Source organism: Phaethon aethereus, assembly GCF_964289735.1.
Source record: "Phaethon aethereus genome assembly, chromosome: 10".
Taxonomy (NCBI): Eukaryota; Metazoa; Chordata; class Aves; order Phaethontiformes; family Phaethontidae; genus Phaethon; species Phaethon aethereus.
Genome location: NC_138586.1, coordinates 15,357,986 through 15,380,037, shown reverse-complemented (window position 1 = coordinate 15,380,037; position 22,052 = coordinate 15,357,986). Strand labels below are relative to the sequence as shown.

The window sequence follows — 22,052 nt, the reverse complement described above, 5'->3', positions numbered from 1 at the left end:
TTCCTTCAGAGAAAGCTACACGTATGGTTAACATATTTTAGGAAACTATTTCTGTTCCATAAGCATGATCTGAAAGACAGCAGATCGGCTCAGCTGTTTTGTTTTCCTGTAAATAAAGACGAAAAGGGAAAAAGAAAAATTCTCTTAAATTTTGAAATACCTTCAATTTACTGTACATTTATGCTTTTTTTAACCACTACCTTAAAAGGTATTTCTAGGAATATTTTCAGTTGTCTTTATATATAAAATTAAGTATTCTCCAACAAACCAATGGGACCACTTTGAATGTGATCTTCATACCAGTCATATCCATAGCAAACCACTATTAATCTCTGCAGCCTAGGATTTTGCTTTGTAAGAAATAAGATGTCTTGATTTTCATCATTGAGCCTCAGTGTTCTTTAACCTTTAATTTGGCACAATTTTGAAGTCATTTGGTACACAACTGTACTTATTTCACTGTTTCCAAGAGATGTCTACAGAGAAATTAAATTGTGAATGAAGTATTACACAGCTAAATACTTAGGCTGACAGCCATTCTCAGAGTAATAGCTACTAAAAAGTTAAAAGCTATAGTAGTAAGTTAAAAAAAAAACCAGAGATACAACTCTGAAAATACCTGTTATTACTAAAATGAAAAGGCAGCATAAAAGATTCTTTGCACATTTAACAAAGCTAATACATTCTATGCCCTGAGGAATCTGAAGCTGAAAGATCTAGTATTAGTAACCTAGGCTAAAGAAAATTTAAGAGCCAAGATACTACTTAAACAGTAGTTTTATTTATTTTGTTATTTATTAATCACAGAACTAAATGTACTCATTTATTTGTGGACACTTTTATTCATTAACTTGGGGAACAGCAAGCACTGGAATTACCTATCACGCTAGTCTGGGACAAAAACCAAACATTCTTGTGAATCTTTTTTTTAGGGTTTTTTTGTTTTATTTTTTAAAAGAGACGTTTCTTAAAGGAATGCGATAGTAACCAGAATTCCACAGACACCTCCCCAAGCTCTACACAGAGAAATTTTCCTTCCCCGAAGATATTAGAAGTGTGAAAAGTAAACAGGAGAACAGCATTAATCTTTCAGAATTTATCACTTTAGAATAGAAATGGAAAGAACTCAAACAGTAGTGAGGAAAGTCCTGCAGCATTAACATGATCCTGTATTTGCCAGGAATTTTTAAAAAGTAAAAAACCCTAACCAGAACTTGAAGTTTTATAGCACTGATAGGAAAGCTATACTTACATATGTAAGAAAAGGGGTAAAAATTGAAAGACTTGCATAACAAGGCCAAAGACAAACTGCTGTGACGCACAGGTACTTAGGCACATTTGCAATACCCTTTTTGCTTTCAGTACTGATGTTGCTGTAAATAATGAAGATTATTTTCTTTCCTTATTCAATTAATGACTTACAAAGCTCTTTCCACCCACCAGAAAAACCAAACCAACACAAACCCCCACCAAATCAAGGTTTATTTTCCCCATTTACAGCTGCTGAAATCACTGGTTAATTCTGAAATTTAACAAAACACTCTTCCAAGCAAAACCACTTCCAAGCAAAGACACTTTCAAAAATTTACCTTGCCCTGCTTGTACTTTGGGGCTTTTACAACACAAAGTTAAAATTATGGATACCCAGGGAGGATAATATTTAGGACTTGGCTTATCACAGAAAATAGACTGCAAGAAAGACTGATCACATCTGGATCTGCAGTACCATTTGTGCACTGCTTCAGGGGAACATTGCTACCTGAATTCAAAGTAGTCTTGAGAAGAACCAGCTTGTTCTTGGTTCTGTGCATGTTCCCACATACTATGATGCGGGAAAGTAAATTCTACTACATCAGAGCTCTATCACTTAATAACAAACAAAACAAAAATCCCACTGATTGCGCCCAGTAAAGAAAAGGAAAGATGGGACATCAGTGACAACCTGTATGTTCGTTTCAGTGTGAAGAACCCACAGAACACTGAGTAACTAAGTAAACAGCAAAGCCACCACAACTTTCTTATCTTGGTCAAAATGAGAATTTAGTATCTGGAGTACAGAAAATTAAATCACCCCACTTAGCATTAAAATATTATAAATTGAATACTTTGGGCAATTTAAAGAGGAAAAAAGACAAGTCTACAAAGAACATTAATAAATAAATTCTGCAAATAATTTTATAGTATCACTGAAAGCTACAACACAAGTGTGACACAGGAACGTTTCTCAGACATATGTCTTTAGAAAAATGTCAAAAACGCCACTATACCTTAAGGAACCAGAAATTGCCTGGGGATGGAGGGGAAAAAAGAAAAATCAAACAAAAAAAACCCCCAGCCCCCCAAAAAACAACCACCCCACCCCAAACCCAACCAAACAAACCCAAGCCAACCAAACAAAAAGAAAACCAACAAAAAAACCAAATGCAAGCAAGCAAAAAACCCCAGACATTTAAGATAGCTCTAACCAGGGTTACACTTTAGCTTTTATTAAATGGGGTATTTTTTGGTTTTGTTCTGTTTTTAAATCATCTAAAACCACGTATGGACTGCAGATCATTTAAACAGTATTTAAGGTGATTATACCTGGAGACCTTTGCAAGTTGAAGAGACTCAACATTCTGTATTTCTGTAGGTTTTCTTTTTTGTTTGTTTGTTTTTTAAATTATGCCTTAGATAACATTTCACACAGTGGTTACATAACTGCTGATGTCATTTTTACTTTGTCTCTGGCCTACTATGCTGCATAATTACCAACATACCTCTACATGGTGCAGGGTTTCTTTCCATTCAGAGAAAGGTTTTTTGTTTCTATAGCTATGAAGGTTCCCCACAACCATCCCCAGAAAGGCCACAAAATTATGCTAGGGATTGTGGAGGGAGGAGAGAACACCAAGGTCCAAAACCAACAGCAACGGCAAGAGGAATCCTCTATCAACTCCGTTCATTCTCCAGCCATTATGTACAAACTTCAACCTCAAAGAGCAAGCAGCAAAAGGAGCAAAACAAAGTGAAAAGGTCCGTTCAAAGAAAAGTAAAAACCTACTAAAAACAAGTTCAAGTTGGCATGATAACTCTTTCTCAATTTTAGAATTCCTAGCTGTATTCAAAACAACTGGGTGCTAGCCAATCTTTGTTCCAACTGGAGCATTGGAATAGAAGGATAAAGGCTCTTTGGGAAGGACAGGCAGGGGGTGTCACCCTCTATGTCAGTGACCAGCTGGAGTGCATGGAGCTCCACCTGGGGATGGTCGAGGAGCCAGAGAGCTTATGGGTCAGGATTAAAGGGAGGGCAAGGACAAGGTGACATTATAGTAGGGGTCTGCTACAGGCCACCTGACCAGGAAGACTGAGTGGATGAAGCCCTCAACAGACAGAGAGGACCAAGCCCTGGTCCTCATGGGGGACTTGAACCACCCCAGTATCTGTTGGAGGGACAACACAGCAGGTCTTAAGCAATCCAGGAGGTTCCTGAAATGCATTTATGATAACTTCCTTCTCCAAGTGATAGAGGAGCCAACAAGGAGAGGTGCTGTGCTGGACCTTGTTCTCACCAACAAGGAGAGGCTGGTGGGGAATGTGAAGCTCAAGGGAAGCCTTGGCTACAGTGACCATGAAATGGTGGAGTTCAAGATCCTTAGAGCAGCGAGAAGGGCGCACAGCAAGCTAACTACCGTGGACTTCAGGAGGGCAGGCTTTGGCCTCTTCAGGGATCCAGTTGGTAGAGTACCATGGGATAAAGCCCTGGAGGGAAGAGGGGCCCAAGAAAGCCAGTTAATATTCAAGAATCACCACCTCTAAGCTCAGGAGCGATGCATCCCAACAAGGAGGAAGTCGGGCAAAAACAACAGGAGGCCTGCATGGATGAGCATGGAGCTCCTGGACAAGCTCAAGCACAAAAAGGAAGACTACAAGAGTGGAAGCAAGGCCAGGTAGCCTGGGAGGAATACAGAGAAATTGTCTGAGCAGCCAGCAATCAGGTTAGGAAAGCTAAAGCCCAGGCAGAATTAAATCTGGCCAGGGATGTCAAGGGCAACAAGAAAAAGCTTTTATAGGTACGTTGGTGATAAAAGGAAGACTAGGGAAAACACAGACTCTCTCTGGAAGGAAACAAGAGACCTGGTTACGCAGGATATGGAGAAGGCTGAGGTACTCAATGACTTTTTTGCCTCAGCCTTCACCAGCAAGTGCTCAAGCCACACCGCCCAAGTCGCAGAAGGCAAAGGCAGGGAGTGGGCAAATGAAGAACTGCCCACTGTAGAAGATCAGGTTCAAGACCATCTAAGGAACCTGAAGGTGCACAAGTCCATGGGACCTGATGAGATGCATCCATGGGTCCTGAGGAAACTGGGTGAAGTTCCCACTGACTGGAAAAGGAGAAATATAGCACCCATTTTTAAAAAGGGAAAAAAGGAAGTACCTGGGGAACTACCAGCCAGCCAGTCAGTCTCACCTCTGTGCCCAGCCAGATTGTGGAGCAGATCCTCCTGGAAACTATGCTAAGGCACATGGAAAATAAGGAGGGGATTAGTGACAGCCAACATGGCTTCACTAAGGGCAAATTTTGCCCTTAGCCTGACAAATTTAGTGGCCTTCTACGACGGGGTTACAGCGTTAGTGGATAAGGGGAAAGCAACTGACATCATCTACCTGGACTTATGCAGGACATTGTCAAATGCTTTGCACAACATCCTCATCTCTAAATTGGAGAGACGTGTATTCGACAAATGGATCACTCAGTGGGTAAGTAATTGGCTGGATGATCACACTCAAAGAGTTGTGGTCAACGGCTTGATGTCCAAGTGGAAACCAGTGACAAACAGTGTTCCTCAGTATTGCAACCAGCGCTGTTCAGCATCTTTGTCGATGACAATGGACAGCAGGGTTGAATGCACCCTCAGCAAGTTTGCCAAAAACAGCAAGCTGTGTGGTGCGGTCAACATGCTGGAGGGAAGGGATGCCATCCAGAAGGACCTTGACAGTCTTGAGAGATGGGCCCATGCAAACCTGATGAAGTTCAACAAGGCTAAGTGCAAGGTCCTGCACATGGGTCGGGGCAATCCTAAGCACAAACACAGGCTGGCAGGAGAATGGATTCAGCACAGCCCTGAGGAGGACTTGGGGACGTTAGTTTACAAGAAGCTCAACGTGACCTGGCAATGGGCACCTGCAGCCCAGAAGGCCAACCATATCCTGAGCTGCATCAAAAGAAGCGTAACCAGCAGGTCAAGGGAGGTGATTCTCCCCCTTGCACTCCACTCTTGTAAGACACCGCCTGGAGTACTATATTCAGCTCTAGGGCCCCAAACATAAGAAGGACATGAACCTGTTGAAGCAAGGCCATAGGAAGGCCACAAAGATGATCAAAGGGCTGGAGCACCTCTCATATGAAGACAGGCTGAGAAAGTTGGGGCTGTTCAGCCTGGAGAAGAAAAGGCTCTGAGGAGACCTTACTACAGCCTTCCAGTACTTGAAGGGGAACTAGCAGAAAGCCAGAGAGGAACTTTTTACAAGGGCATGTAGTGATAGGACAAGGCGTAGTGGCTTTAAACTGGAAGAGGGCAGATTTAGATTAGATACAAGGAAGAAATTTTTCACAATGAGAGTGGTGAGGCACAGGAACAGATTGACGAGAGAAGCTGTGGATGCCCCATCCCTGGAAGTGTTCAAGGCCAGGTTGGATGGGGCTTTGAGCAACCCAGTCTAATGGAAGGTGTCCCTGCCCATGGCAGGGGGGCTGGAATGACATGATTTTTAAGGTCGCTTCCAACACAAACCATTCTATGATTTCTATGAATGCTATACATTACCTTTAAATATGATCCGTAGTATTTTGTTACATAAGGACTATCACACTGACTTAAAACAGTTATCTCTTGCTGTATATCTTCTATTTCATCTTCTGCTTCCTCAAGGTCTATGATTTTTATAGCAACCACTTGCTGTGTCCGATTATCAATTCCTTTAAAGACTTCACCAAAGGAGCCTTTCCCAATGCGTTCCAGTTTTGTGAATAGTTCTTCTGGGTCTGCTCTATGGTTCTAGAAAAAAGAAGAGGAAAAAAAGAAAGATACATGAGTTACTTTACTTCCAAGTTATTAGCCCTCACTACTTCTCAAGAAGCACATCATCCAGATTTATCATTACTAGAAGGTTCACATCAGATGAATTTATTTCCTGCGCACTAACTTGTAATTCCGCTATTAGTTACAGAACATACATTATGCAATTATGTCAAAGGTAAATGAGCCTCACCAGGAAGGGAATCAGGTACAAACCTCATTTTACTTCCCCATATAACAACCCTTTAAAAGGAAAGAATAGAGCTGTTCTTAATATTAATCCTATCTGTGCAGTAATTCAGAAGATTGGGGAATGCAAATACTGGCACAGAAGCACTAACATCATCACCCAGGAAGAAAAGGCTGGGCTTTCTACCTGGCCAACAGCCTTGGGCAGACAAAGCATCCTATCTAGTAATACAGAGTGGAGCTAGTTGTGAGAGGACTGCACTACCTGGTATTCACCGGCAGATTCCGAGATCTGGTAAGATCAGGTGTCTCCAGGGCAGCTAAAAGTGCTGACAGAAAGTAGAGCAAAAGGGACTGAGAGATGTTCGAAGAAGGAATAAGAAGACTGGAGCAGAGTACTGAAATTGGGGTACTGATCAGAACTGGCTGGTATCACCCAAGCATGCCTTAAAAAGGGGAGCAGAACACCGGGCAGCATAGCACTGCTGAGGACACCTGGCTTAGGGTCTCTGTTGATTCACTATTAAGTTCAGCAGACAGATTATTATACAAAGATTTTAAATTTCTCAGCTCCATTCAAGTAGTCACAAAGAAAACAAAAAGGAAGAAAATTCTCATTTTCCCTTCAAGAAAAAGCACCTACATGGCTGCTTAGAGAACCTTGTGTATACAAAAAACACAGCAGTGACTTCTGAAGGATACTGATGACTTGCTCCACAGCTTAAGAACACAAATCTTTAGCCCACAGTAAGAAAGTTTTTTTAGGAGGCAAGACAGACATATTAACAGAACAGCCTACACTTTGCAGAACAGAATTAAATAATATTACTCGTGTCAGAACTGGGCAACTCATTGCACAAATCAATCTTTGAACAAGAAACATCTGCCCAAAAAAGGCTTCTGATTCAATAGCAACATTTGAAAATATGAAAGATATTCTTTGCTTTAGATCTTTCTTGCACTCCAGAACTCAGAACTGGCAAAAAGAAGTGACAGTTTTGGCAAGAGCAGACATTCAACCCAAGGCACAGAAATACTCAAGTATCAACATGAAACTCCAGAAAACATCTTTACACTAGCGGTCTTGCAAATGGATGCAAAAATATTTACTGGGAGGAAAAAATACACTACTACTTTAACCTAGTGCAAAATGGACAATTTCATTTCCTTATTGGGCCCGTATTGTCACTTCTTTCCTTCTACCAGAACCAGAATTTATTCTACAATATGGTGAGCTGAATCAGGAAACAGATTTAGCTAAGAGTTAAACATATGATATGTCAGGTTTATTTTCAGCAGAATCGGTTCACTGCTCGTATATACCAAGCTGTCACTTGTGCTATCACAAGAGGAGGGAACATGACATGCTAATCTGTGTAGACAGATTTTTAGATTTTGCAAATATGCAAGACACACTGCTGGTCCTGAGCAGCACATTAAAGCAAGAAGAATGAGGAATTTCCCCTTTGTCTACAATGAGCTCATTGCTACTCTGCTCCATTAAAAAAAACACAACCACCAAAATCCCCCACTTTCAGAGAAATAATTAAGCAAAAAATTTTGTACTTTCTTCTGTTAATAGATCCCATGAAAGACTTAGAAGATGAACAAATACATAATCAAAGTAATGAAAAAAGATAGGACGAGTACTATTCTGATCTAAAATCTGGGACAACTAATATTATTATACACGGAATGAAAATGACTGAAGGCCTCAGGTGCTCATAAAGCTTTTAGCTAGACAACAGAAACCCAGTAAATCTTCAAAATGCCCAAAGATAGCCATATTGCCATATGCTACTGCATCAGCTCCTGCCATCTTTTCATGGTTAAGAGTAAAAAAAAAAAAAATTGTATTTCTTTAAAAATAAAACAATCTTCTATTTTCAGATGCATTTCAAAAAACTATTGCAGGGACAGGTGTGGCAAAAGCAGCAGCGACTGCCACCCGGACTATCCCTGCTGCTAGTTAAGCTGCCAAAATGTCATTTCGCTAGCAACCTAACGTGTTCCTGAACTACAACATTAGTTGCAATAAGGAATAAGTAACTGATAGATATCCATTTACAATAAACAAAGACACAGACTCCCAAGAAACAAGAGTTAAGAGAGAGGACTGGCAAAACTTTTCATTAACCCTAAAATACTCATCTTCAGAAAAACTAGCTTCATTTTGAGACATACTTGGAGCCTGGGATTCCAGGAATCAGTCATGCTAACTAATAGTTACTGTTGATTTGAGATGAAACCTGTTAAAACACTTCCAGACAGATAAAAGAAAAGCAATTTAATCACAGACAGTCAGCTAATCCAGCTATTCACAAATGTTTGATGAACTCAAAGGGCAATGCTTGCATTTTGCTTGGGGAAAAACTTTACGCAGAAAATTCCTCTGGGCTCTTCAGTGGAAGTGCACATTGCTCACTCCTATACACCCACCTAACCGTCATCAACGAAACAAGCCAGGCCTCCAAACTCTCTCCCCCAAGCTACTTCAGGTGAATCAGAGCTTTAAAGGCTTTTTTAACTTCCAAAAACTCCCAACACCATTATGTGGGAGTGCTAGAGTACAGGGGGAACCATCAGCAGGACCGGACTTCCCGACGCTGCAGAACTCCTGGGAGGGAGAGGTGGAACAGAGGGGCATCAGAGGAGAACAAACTGTGCAGGACTACTAGAGGAAAGAGTCACATCTTTCTATTCTGAGAAAATCCTCTCGCAGCAAGCAAAGTCAGCTTTACAGCTTCTGTTATTCACCACGCCTGACAAGGGACTATAGGACACTCCAGGATAAAGGGCAAATACTTCTGACCAGCTATAGCTAATATTGAGATAATGTCCTTGGAAAGGCTTCAAACTTAGAACACTACATAACTTATGTCTTTAGAACAAAGACTGCTTTTTGAAACAGCTTTCCTTTTACCTTTCTTAATTTCTTTATCTTTTAGACTATTGTTCTACAGGAATGTTTTTCTACAATAAAAAAAAAAAAACAAACTTTAAAAGACTACTTTTTTTAAACAAGAGTAAGTTTATATAATGCAGTAATGCCTATCCTCCTTCTCCTGGTATAGAAAAGGATGGTAATACATTTTAAATAAAAGTGTGTATGTGTATATACACACTGCCAATATATACCAATAAAATTTTTTAAGCACAGCTGCCAGCTAAGCTTCTAATATGGTAAAAATTAAGATTTCTAACACTCCTGAGCAAAACAGCCAAATGTTATTCCCTGTTCTTTCACTGAATGGGAAAAAGGCTTAGGAATTTTGAAAGTTACCTGCATGAGTAATTGTTGGGTTTTTTTAAAAATAAATACTGGTTTCTATGGGGAGTCATGTCTGTTGGGCAGCAGACAGTAACAATACAACAGACAGTATATGCGCTCCATCATCAACTCTTCAAAGAGAACGCCTATGAGTGGACAAATCAGGAGAATCTGTTGCTTCTCCCCTCCCTAAGCCCATTTCTGCAGACAAAAGCAGCTACACATATGACAAGCACAGGCACATTCACATGCCAACTTCAATCTCGCCAGCATGAGTAACAGTACCAGCACAAGCGTGACAACACAAGCCCTTTGCATAGCTTAGGAAGTCCACCATTCCACCAGCCCAGCACAATTATACAGCCTGCGCTAGTGCTCAGTAAAATATCTCCTCCTGTCTTATACAACCATGTGCCGTTACTGCATATGTTTATACACATATGTACGCACGCATACAGAGTCACAGGATCATAGCATAATTCAGCTTGGAAGGGACCTCAGGAGGTCATCTAGTCCAACCACCTGCTCAGAAGCCCCAAATAAAAAACACTAACGCATAACTTTTGCCAGTATACCTTCAGTAGCTGCATGGAGTATTCTGACAATACAGCTTATATAAGCATTTTCTTTTTGTTCTGATAAACACAGCTATGCAGGAATGTCCTGGCTGCATTCTGCTACAAGACAGACTGGCTGACTCACCTTCCCACCTGTGACCCTTTCACGTACCTGTTCTCCAAATTGCACGTTCTTCCTTTGAAAACAAAGTTAAGGCACACAGCATATCTACCTTCAAAGGTTATACAGGTATCTAATGACACACACAAAATTAGAAGAAACAATATCTATGTTAGACTGCCTCAGGATCTGTCAATGCAGGACTGTTTACAGAAACAGGTCTTCTAAGAAGGTTCATTAATGAATTTTGTTAAAGAATACAGAGTACAACTGGATGAAAAACCAAAGCTTCAAAGAATCTTGGACAGTGACTGAGCTAATGCCTTGTATCTAACAAAATCAAAACCAGGATTGTCTAGGTCTCCCAAAGCAAAAAGTTTAGCATAGTCTTGTGAGATTTCTTCTGAGCAGTCTGTCAATGCGAGATTGAAATGTTCTCACAGAAACAGAAATGCCGTTATACTATCTGGATTTTCAAGCATCTCCCAGGCTTTACTTGGAACAGAAGTTCCCTTAAAATTGTAGCAGTACTACAGAATAGCTCACCTGCACTGGGAGACATTACTCAAATATGCATTAGATAAAGCAGCAATAATAGGCTCAAAAGATTTTATAAAAGGTTGGTAAGAGAAGACTACAATGGCTGTCTACTCGCATGTTTTTCAAGTATATGCCACTATGGCACCCTAACACATACTAGTATCTTTGGAAGACATCAGAATTATCAGTGTGTTTAAAAGATCACCATTTCAAGCAATTGCTCACTAAGGTAAAAACCTGATCTTCACAGCCAGGGAGAAGTCAAAGGTATGGAAAAGAACTATCTTACAGAGAAATCGAGGAAAACAAGGAGGTTATGTTATGGCAAAATATTTAAAAACAAACCAAAAACGACCCACCATCAAAAAACAGCCCAGTAATTAATTTTTTGTGCAGCCACACAGTTACATTAGCATTAAAATGCCATTTCAGAAATGTATGCCAACTTCGTTGCTGAAGCCAGCATGCACTGCACCATTTCTCTTAAGTCCCACTGTCTGCACTGTCTGAATTATGGCTAACAATAAAATTAAATAGCAATTATAAGGCCTAGCTTATTATCTGTAAAATCTCCAAGACACCTTTTATTGTCTTAAGAATGAATACCTGAAATACTATGAGTAAAAAAGACACTTGAAAGTCAATAAAAGAGAGAGATTAAAAGTTAAGACATTTAATCTATTCTCTGCATTTACCTGACTTACAAAATACTGTATCTGGGTTGAGCACATTGAAATCACAGGTAATCAGTCCATTCACAGACATTTATCTATTCTCAGAAAATAAAGTACTTCCAAGTTTTTCTTCTGTTCAGACCCCCCAAAAAATTGAAATTCAGATGGAATAAGATTGGTAAACCTGATAGGCTATGGAACTTCTTAGAGTAATGTCTTAATCAACAGATACATTTATCTTAATTGAACTTCCTTCCGTACACTATCTGCATGTAGTTTCAGATATTATATATGTACATGAATTATACACCATACATATTCTATTCTACAATAATATTTATTCACATGCATTGTATATATTTCCATATTTTACCTGCATAAGGAATATTTGACTTCTTTACAACAAATCACCACAGATAGTGATAGATTTAGACTCCTGGAGCTCCTCTCCACCTCCCCCTGCTAATTTTATTTTAAAATCCTATTACAATTAAAGTTACTCACACAAACAGTGCCATAGGCATGTATGTGTGTATATATATATAAAAATTTTAACAGTTTGAAGTTAATGAAGGCACAGGTGCAGATCCATTATTACTTATAAAGAATTGGAAACAAAATGAACCTGCAGACATTCAAAACAAGGGTGGAACCTGTAGCCATCTTTTTTCTCCATCTTGCACGCACACTCTTGCTTCTCAGAGACTTTCACATGTAACTAAACTCTGATGCTACCCTGCAGTCCTATTCAAGACTCAAACATCAGGATAGTAGATACTTCATTATATTTACTGAAACTGTATGATACACAGTGAAGAAAGTTATTTTAGCAACAAAACAATTTGATTTTGTGAAGTATCAAAAACTTTTACATTATCAAGCTTTTCTACATGATCAGCAGCAAAAATTAGATCTGAGCTTTGCTGTCCTTAAATGGGACCTGACCTCTGTTACACCGTTTATGAAACATCTCCCTTATCTGACAAGGCCAAGACTCATTGTCATTTTTAATGAGAACCTGGAGAACTTCAATACAAAACACAAGCAAAAATAAGCAAGCAAAAAAAACCCATGTGGCTTTGTTTTCATCAAGACAGCCATTAGGTGAGCTGCTTGAAAATTCATGACTATCAAAACTTTAAAACCAGCATTCAAACCCACCCATTCTCAGATTTTTAAGGAAAGAAACACCTTCATCTTCAAACCACCTCTGACCTGTGGCAGATGCAAGCTGTCAATTGTATGTTGGGCTGAAAATGGAAACCAAGTGAACTCACTTCCTCTATTCTTAGCTATGCTTTCACTTTGGCGACACAACATGAAGCATCTTAGGAAACAGCATAAATAAGCAAAAAGAAAGAATAACAACACACGTCCCAAAGACTAGCTCTTTGACACAAGCAATTAAAAAAAGTTACACCAATTATTTATGAAAAGTATTCTGCATTGAGGAAAGGAAACACAAGTAAGCTTCTCTGTAACTGAATATCCTTACATTTCCAATCGAGTCCCACTTAGCTTCCACTCTACGTATCAACACCTTTTAACCACCTAATATCTTGTAAAAAAAAAAAACAACCTCAAACCACTGCATACAGCTGCATATCCTTCAGTCTGCTCTCATCTCTGAGGAGCATGGCCTATCAAGAGTCAGAGGAATTAAGGAGAGAGGGAGGCACAAATTATGTGGCTAGGTCTTTACTATGATTTGAAAAAGACGTTAAGTGACTGAGCACCCTACACCTAGGAAGGATGGACATCCTTAGATGGAGACAGAAGTCAGTCCAGGAAATCAACAGGTTCTGCTATCCCAAAGCATTCAAGCTCCATTCTGCATTTATTAGAGTTCAACAAGCTGATCTTTCAAAACCAACATAATTTCCTTTGTTGAACAGTGCAGGACAAGTGACTGCTGAATGGGTAATTAACCCACCTCAACGAACTAACTGCCGGTACATCTGCATTAGAAGTCAGAAGATACAGGACTCCTGCAATTTCTTATTGATGAAGAACATTTCTAATCTCTCCATTTTTATGAACTGCTTTGAAAAACCTAACCTGCAGAGAGATTACAAAAGCCACGTCTAAAAGGAATATGGAGAAATAACCATTTATGGGCCACAGCCTGCTTTCAGGAGCATGGCTTTCCTTTCAGCAGGCAGCCTGATTATCAGTACACAAACAATTTTTCATTTTTGCCACACCCATTTAAAGGAACAACTACATCAAAACTCTGCCAGCAATAAACCGTATCATTACAGCATTTGGACCATTCTCCTAATATTTAGGCGTTCGGTATCTACAGCCAAGTGGCAGCTGCTAGATAAATTTTACAGGCCTCCTCACTGCTCCATCTTAGAAGCCATTTTAGCACTTTTTCTGTGCAAGTTAGAACTTGATACACAGATTTTCTTCCTGTAAATAAGATTAAACTTGTACTATAATCCAGATAGAAAAAAATAACAAAATCCAGCTTTTTAACTTGCCAGTTCATAAACTAGAAAGCAGCAACAAGACCTCAAGTTTAACACACACAAGTATTTTTGTTGTCTCTCTACTGAAGTAGTCATTACTTATTTTCAGGCTAAACAAAATTAAAGCAAGGCAGAAAACCACTGGTTGAAAAAGGATGGCTTCAAAACACAATGTGGGTTAAAGAGCAGGCCACAAGTTTATTTACCACAGATAGCTCTCCAGGCATAATCACTGCCTGCAATGAACCCCAAGTGGGAACCCATTCCTTTAGCTTTGGTAAGCACCGTTTTGAAAAAGGAAGGCAAACACACCAGTCTACTAGAATACTAGATTTCTGTCCTCTCCCCAAGGCTAGACGACCACAAGCTTGAGAGCTATACTTTCCTCTTGAATACTGGCCCTCAATCACATTAATCATACTGGACCTGAAGCTACAAGAAGCACACAATGAAAAACCAGAAATACAACTCCAAAATGAGCTACAAAGGAAGCAAGAAACCTACCCTGCCAGAACCAACCTGCCCGTTTCAGGAAACTCCTTTTTCAATTACTTTGCAGCTCATTCATAGCATGGCAAAGCATCTCATTACATAAAAAGCAAAGAGAAGGGGGAGGGGAGGAAGAGAAACACCCTGAAAAAAAATTCAAATTCTTCTTGCCAACTAGGCTGGAATAAAGCTCTGCAGGAATGTAAAAATGTTCGTGCTATGACCGGTTGCCAGATGACACCTTCCTAGGTGAGAGATCAACAGCAAGCTCATCTTGCTCCACTCAAAATTCACTATATGCTTTTAATTGATTTACATCAATAGAAAGTAAATCTTTTCCATTCAGTGTTTTACATTTAGACACTTTACACCACTCACGGTCATTTCAAGCTGTACAGTGTTTTTATTACTCTGCATTCAGCTCCCAACACAGCAGCCTGCATTGAAATACAACTTGACATCTATCAAAGCATAGACACTCTCTGATACACCCAGTCAACATTATTCAAATATTCAGAACATGTAACAGTACCCAGTTGAAAGGAAAGCCTGCAAAAGATTCGGGAGCAGGAAGGAAACAGAAAAAAACCCACCACATTCTTCAAGACTGAACAGATGGTTCTTGAATACTGGTTCATGAGCACAGTGCAGCCACCCTGGGCTCTTAGGCTCCCCCTTCCACAGACAGCTTAAGTGTGAAACCTGCAGGTAACCAACATTTCTCATTCCTTGTTCTCCTTCATCAGTGCATACAGAATTCATGCAGATCCAGGAGAGATCACACCACAAAGCTTTTCCAGATACATTGCCTCAATCAAGACCATTCAAATACAGATTTTGGCAAGATAAGCTTGACTTCACACTTCTAAGAGTCAACTACGCAGTTCTTCAAAGCTTTCTTCATAAAGAAAGATCTAAGCTGAAGCCATGCTCTTTCCCAAGTTACTGACCTAATCAATATAGCCTATCTCTGCAAAACCACACGCAACAAGATATGAGGCAGAATGAGACTGGCGAGCTACTGTTACCTTGTCAGTCCCTTTATTAATAGTTTCTCTGATTGAGTTCTTTTTGCCAGATTTATTTGGCTAGCAATCCCTCTGGCAGAATGGATTCCAGTGAATATCACTAGATGGGCACCCTTCCCATGAGATTTAAGTGTCTCCTTCAGAGCCAAGGAGCGTGCTCAGTGATCCTCATCTAATCAGCAGAACAGACTTGTTCTAGAAGAACTGCTAGAAGTTTAAATTTAAAGAACAAATGACAGTTCTTTAAATAGAGTAAAAACTGGTGAGGCAGTATTAGGAAGGAATTTGATTTGCAATTATTATAAGTTAGAACGAAATAGCAGGATTTGGAACAGTGGCTCCTGACATGATAGATACCTCACCAACTCTATTTCTGCAAAGACAACATACATGTAGCCACTAATTACAGCATGCCAGAACATTATTTGTTACAGAAGAATTTCAAAACCAACTTTGTACTGTTCATCCCCAACCCCATCCCCCCTAAAACCCATCCCTGAACTCTTCAAGTGTCTGTCAATTATTAAACTCAGTCCCTAAGAATAAATGAAAGACAAAACAATAGTCTCTTACCACTTTTCAGAGTTGATGACTCTTTCTTAAAGCTGAAGGTAATCACCAAAGAGCAAACAAGTGGTACTTTTACTAACAGGTTTAAAATTCATCCTTTCACTTTTGGAGACAACTGAAAACAATGAAAACTGAGGATAATACGCTTGCCTACCTTTACTAAGATGTTTCACATGATAAATATTACTGCAAAGGCACATTCAGTCATACATACCCTTCATGGTGTGGCACAAAGTTACAATACATAAAGAAAGAATCTTCCCCTCAAAATAAGCATCTAAAGAATTTTGTTTCTTTTTTAACAACAAATTGCAATATAATACTGAGCTACTACTTGGTATATATCCTCCTTTCTGAGGAAAAGGAGAAAAGAAAAAGAAAACTTTCATCAGGACTTGTAAAGCATGACAATAAGACACGGGAGTTCAAAAACAGCCAGTGTGAATCTTTTCAATGTAAAATTCAACAGAAAAAACCCACTACAGAATAAAGTAACAATTATATATTTTTACAAGTTAAAAGTCTGGTTTCAGATGTAATGTTTTTGCCTTTTGGGGAAAATTATCCTCTGCCCAAAACTGAAGAGTATATGATGGTACAGAGTGATTAAGGTGAGACAAGCTGAGTTTGTTTTACATGCTCCCTGCAGCTTCAGCAGATTTGCCTCTGAACTCCAGGTCAGTGCGCTTAAACCATGCATAAAACTGACAAATCTGCACAAAAAATAATAGTAAAAGACTACTGTGGATTTTTTTCTTTTAAGCCTAATAAACACATATGCAGAATTCCAGCTGATTATACCTACACAGCTCCCATGCGTCAAACACTTTCCAAAGCTTCCTGTATCCTCCTCCTCCGATAACAGTAAGACAGTACAAGTATGACTGAGCCCTACTTTTGTCACCAGAATAACTTACTACAGTGCACAAGATGGAAGTACCAAATCAGCTAATAAAGCCTGAGCTGAGTTAGCAGCCTACTGTTAGGTATGATACAGCTTGTACATCAAGCATGACCGGGAAAGGAGCAACTGCAGTGCTGAATTCCACAAATATTTTAACGCCTATCTGTTTCAAGTACAGAGAGGCATGTTCTCCACAGGTCTCAAAATACTATCTTCCTGCAGTCTGCCTGCACTGTGGCTCAAAGTACAAATCAAGGAACTGAAATTGGACAAGGCATTCATCGCCAAAACATGGGAGTCCATCCTAGCTTAATCATAAGAAATCCCTGTTTTCTAGGCACTGTGGAAGCCTCCTGGTGTCCTGCAAGTGCTAGACTCTCCGGTTTCCTTTAGAGTAAGTCCTGTCTCTAAATAATGAAAGTTTAAAGCCTTTTTGAATTTGCTGTAGAAGCATCTGGATACAGCTCAGTTCCTAGGAGAGGAATAAATTAACAGATACTTTAATGGATCTTTCTTCAAAGGTTTAAGCTCCTCTAATGTCCACCCTCTAAATATTTGGACAGTAACAGACTGCTTGCTCTTAACAGAAGTCATATTCTTGCAACTGCAATGCATAAGGTTTACTAGAAATCTGACACTTCCAGACTAGCTTTGGGCACCACAAAAACATCCCATTTCTACAGGTTCACTAATTTAAGAGAAAATATATTTTTTCTTGGTCTATGAAAAAGAGCACTTCCAACATTGAATGCTACCTTTCCTTTAATCTTTCTATACCTGTCCAATAACTAGACTCCAGCTGATCTGCCTCTGAGCATCCTGCAGGGAGAGACTCTCCAGCTGCCAGGCTCAAGGTTGTTCAGTGAGCAGCACCTTACAGCCAGCCTGTTAACTGGCAGCACGGAGAGCAAAGCTCACCTTTACATCCCAGTTTGTATTTAATCAATCAATCCTTCAATTGTGAATCAGAGTACACCGCCTGGCAGGTCACGTGCTTCTGGCTGCTCTGCTTTTAGAGGAAGTTAGGCTTTTTATTGCAAGATAGCCTGAATGCCAATAAAAGTAGATGGAGATCAGGCCTAAACAACTTTTCTGGCTGCGCTCAAGACTCCTGCCATCCAGGATCAGGAGATACCAACAAAGCCTTGAGAAAGGAAACAAAAAGTGTTTAGATGAGGAGGATAGCAGAGACGCAGAGAAATAAAGCCCCAAATCAGGCACAAAGACACACATGCTGACAAGAAGAATTGCAAATGAGAAGAATCAGCATTTTCATGAGTATTTCACAGACTTAAGATTTTGCACAACAAATTAGAATAGGAAAGGGAAAGTTTATACACAAAAACCCTACCAGCTAAAAAAGGGCATTTATTACTTGAGTGATGTTCCATTGCTGAAGTTTACAGACTAGTTTGAAAATTTAGGATGCTGACAGGCAGAAAAATTTCCTCACTGTCCACCTTAGAAAGGTTAGTTATTACTCATTTGTAAGTTAACAGTTTCCAGCCTCTTTGATTTGTAAAGAGGTTTTGGAATACTGTATGAGATGCTGACAGTAACATAAGTTCATCAGAAATGCATCAGTCTGAAATGACTTACATATTTATGACTTTCTGATCACTTTGAAACAAATACCACCCCCTAAACTATGCTTCCTGCCTGCTGGGCAAGAAAAAAGCAGTAGGGGAGGACTACTAATTAAGGGTCCAACACCTTCACTCCAGCTCTGTTTTCAGTACAGGCCCTGGATTTGGAAAGACACTGGTAGACTCTAACACCTCTCTTAGAAGCCACATCCAGAAATGCTCCCTATGAGTTCAACTGGAATCCTTAAAGCTAGCACCAGTGGACAAGTTTCTCACTGCAAGATCTCAAAGCATTCCAGAGTACGAACTAGTTTGAATACTTCTATCCCATTAGAAAAATAAACAAATTTACAGTGACATTACTGAATAAAAACTCCAGCCTGACATTCTAAGTTATTGCAAACTGTGCTTCATGTAACCAGGACACCTTAATTGTGCTCACATAGCTCCATCAACCTTTCATTTTTCCTTCTAGTCTTGGATTCTGTAAAAGTGCCATAATTTGGCATATCATGCTCAACTTCAGAGCACTCATTTTATACATTCACTGAGTACTTTGATTTTATTGAATGGGCTTAGAATTTTGGCAGCCGAGTAAGTTAACATTATACAATTGGATCAAGTGGAGCCTTTCCAAAGGAGTGAGGAAAATGAATGTGTTTAGGAAGTTGTTTGCACAGGCAAGAATTGTTAGGTATAAAATCTGGTTTTGTTAGGGACACAACACAGGTTAAACAGAACGCAACCGCTACATAAACAAACGGTTCTGTAACTACTCATAAGGGCAACAGATAATACTACCTCTGGGTCTTCCATTGTTGCCAGGGTACTGAAAGTCAGACTCCAAGTTCACCAAAATAACTCTGTGACTTTCCGTAATTTTCCATCTTTGGATTTTTTTTTTTTTTTTTTTTTTTAAAAGGGCACCTGACTCTTCATAAGATCAAAGAACTTAGACAAAAACGGTTCTGTTATATTTTGGTGATAAACCATCAAAGTCGTCTTTTTGGAGTATGGGAATTACATAATACATTATTTCTGGATTTTTGTTGATACTTTTTTTTTATATAATGAAATAGGAGGAGAAGTATAAGGTTACAGTAAAACAGAGAACTTCAACCTGTAACACATTCTCTGGCAAATTCAGTTTCCAACTGTTACATTCAATAAAATGTTTCCCTCAAGACAGCCTACAAAACAAGGGGTTTGACATTACAGGCACTTTCCCACAGTGATAGTTTTAACATAACTATTAGATCTTCTCCCATCACAGAAGAACGTTTTTATTCTTTCTTTGATCGATCACCAAGCATTTACTTTAACACTGAGCAGAAGCAGGGACGCTTTTACCACCACTTCAATAATTCTGACTGAATAGTTCAGATAGGTTAAAAAACCAAAAGCAGCAACTCCTATACCTCAGACTACCACACTCTTCTAGAACAGGTGTTTTGGGGTTTTTTAATTAAAAAAACTATATTATGACTCTTCTAAAAGAAGAACGAGCGCAGTAGTTTTGCACCAAATTCTATTTCTTTGTATTCTAAGACTTTCAGGACTTGTGCAATAGCCTTCATAAAAAAAGTCACCAAGGGAAAAATGTATTTTAATTCTACGCAGCTGTACGTATCTAACAGTTTCAAAAAATACTTTAAACATACAGATATATATTAAGGGCTCTGGGTTAAACTAAAAACAATACTAGTGGAACTAAGTATGCTATTACACAAAGTTTATTGGTATAATGATGGAAAACAGGACCTTAAATAGTTTCAAGGTCCTTTTGTGATGACAGGGCAGCTATGGAAAATAGGACAGCAATACACTAAGCTGATATAAAAATAAAAAACTGGCAAACTTGAATTTTGAAGCAGTCTCCTAAGTATAAACACACTAAAAAAACCAGAGGATATAAGAAAAGAAACTCAGGCTAAAAGCCTCTAAATATTTTCTCACAAAATTTCTTTAGGATGTACCAATACAATAGGAACCCTGACATATTAATGGAACAAGGAGGCTGAGATAATGTGGTTTATGTCCTCTTATATCAATAGAAAGTCAATGGATGACCAAAACTTAACTGATTTCAGAAAGCCTGCAAGTGATTAGAAATCAGAAAGGTAAACCAAACCTTGGTATTGTAACTGGCCTAAATTAATATACAAATACTCTTTATACATCAATTCTACACCTTCTAGAAGTGATGAACTTACCCAAAAGAAATTAACTTTCTGTTCTGAAACCTCCTGAACTCTTTACTGTACATGTCTCACATACACAGAGATGTACCACACAGGCTTCTATGTTATTTGAACTGAAAAACCTCCAGTATTATACAGGCATGACTATCCCAGAAGTTAAGAGAAAGCTGAAAACACTGACTGGGCTGCCAGTGTCTGACAAGCAAAAAACACCACTGAAATTAGTTTGGTCCTTGGCTCCTTTATGCTTGATAAAGATCTCTGACCAAACTTGTATTAGACTGTCCAGTGGAGTAAGAATGAAGAGTCAGAGGTATTCCACCTCTCCTATGAAAACCAGTAACATATGAGCTTGTTTGCTTTATAAGCAGATACCACAAACATAGAGAAACACCAGGTCACACTCCCAGCCGAAGAGAGGTTCAAGTTTCTGACAGATGACGGCTCCCCACAGCAAGCTGGCCGCTGTGCTGTATCACCACCGGACCTCGCCTTTACCACCTTTCCATTAATCGCAAGGTCCTCGGAGAAGCTGCGCTACAGGCCCAGCGCCAAGTGCATGTTGGTGGGGAAGTCCTGCAGGAGGTACGCTTGCCAGCGAGCCTGATATGTCATTTACAGCACACCCACACACCCTGCGATTAACTTCATTTCGCCTTTAATCAGTTTTAGAAGCTCTTACGTGCTCCTGGATGCACCGAGGCCATCCCTGAACAAAGAGAGAAGGGAGGGGAAAAGCCCTTCGCCTCCGAGGGGCTGGCTGCAGGTACGCGGCCCCCTGGGGCAGGCTGAGGGAGCAGGGCCCCTCCAGGGCCTCCCGTTACCTCACAGCACCCACTCCCTCGCTCAGCAAGGGCCCCGGCCCGCGCTCCTCCTTAGGCCGAGCGAGGCCTTTCCGCGGCTCCTCCGCGGCCAGGCCGCGCCGCCCGCCCCGCTTCGCCCACCCGCAGTCCCCCAGACCCGTCGCCCCAGCGGCGGCCTCGCCCGGTGGGGCCGCAAGCGCCGCTTCCGGAGCCGCGGCCGAGCCCGGGCCCGTCGCCTCCATTTTGGGGCCGGCGCAGCGCGGAGCTCACCTGCATGCCGGGCACTTGCACCGCCACGGGCGAGTGGGCCATGGCGGGCTGCGGCGGCCGGGCGCCGCCCGCTGTTCCCCTCTCTCGGCCTCCCTGCTCCTGGGCGGCGGCAGCGGCGGGGCCTGGAAGGACAAAGCGGCGGGGAGGCGGCTTTAGCGCGGGCCGCGCTCCCTCCTTCCCTCCCCGCGACCCGCCCTGCCCGGCAGCCCCCGCCCGCCGCCGGCTCACCTCGCGGCCGCGGGGCTGAGGCCGAGCTGCGCGACGCGAGCGGGAAGGGGGTCCCTAGCGCCGCTCTCCCATGCCCGCCGGGCTGCTG

General features: G+C 40.6%; 1 protein-coding gene across 3 annotated transcripts in view; it reads right to left on the bottom strand.

Annotated features, from left to right (window-relative positions):
- The window catches only part of STK26 (serine/threonine kinase 26), a gene marked incomplete at both ends in the record, with an annotated part of 32,672 nt that extends 10,894 nt beyond the window's left edge, over positions 1-21,778 (bottom strand). For 2 of the 3 annotated variants that reach the window (XM_082004103.1, XM_082004104.1), the window contains 2 exons: positions 5,808-6,038; positions 21,737-21,778. In XM_082004103.1, coding sequence (XP_081860229.1) covers positions 5,808-6,038; positions 21,737-21,778 — 273 coding nt within the window. The remainder of the gene's footprint in view (positions 1-5,807; positions 6,039-21,736) is intronic. The other variant, XM_082004105.1, reaches the window with a different exon arrangement.
- Between the last annotated feature and the right edge of the window lie 274 nt (positions 21,779-22,052).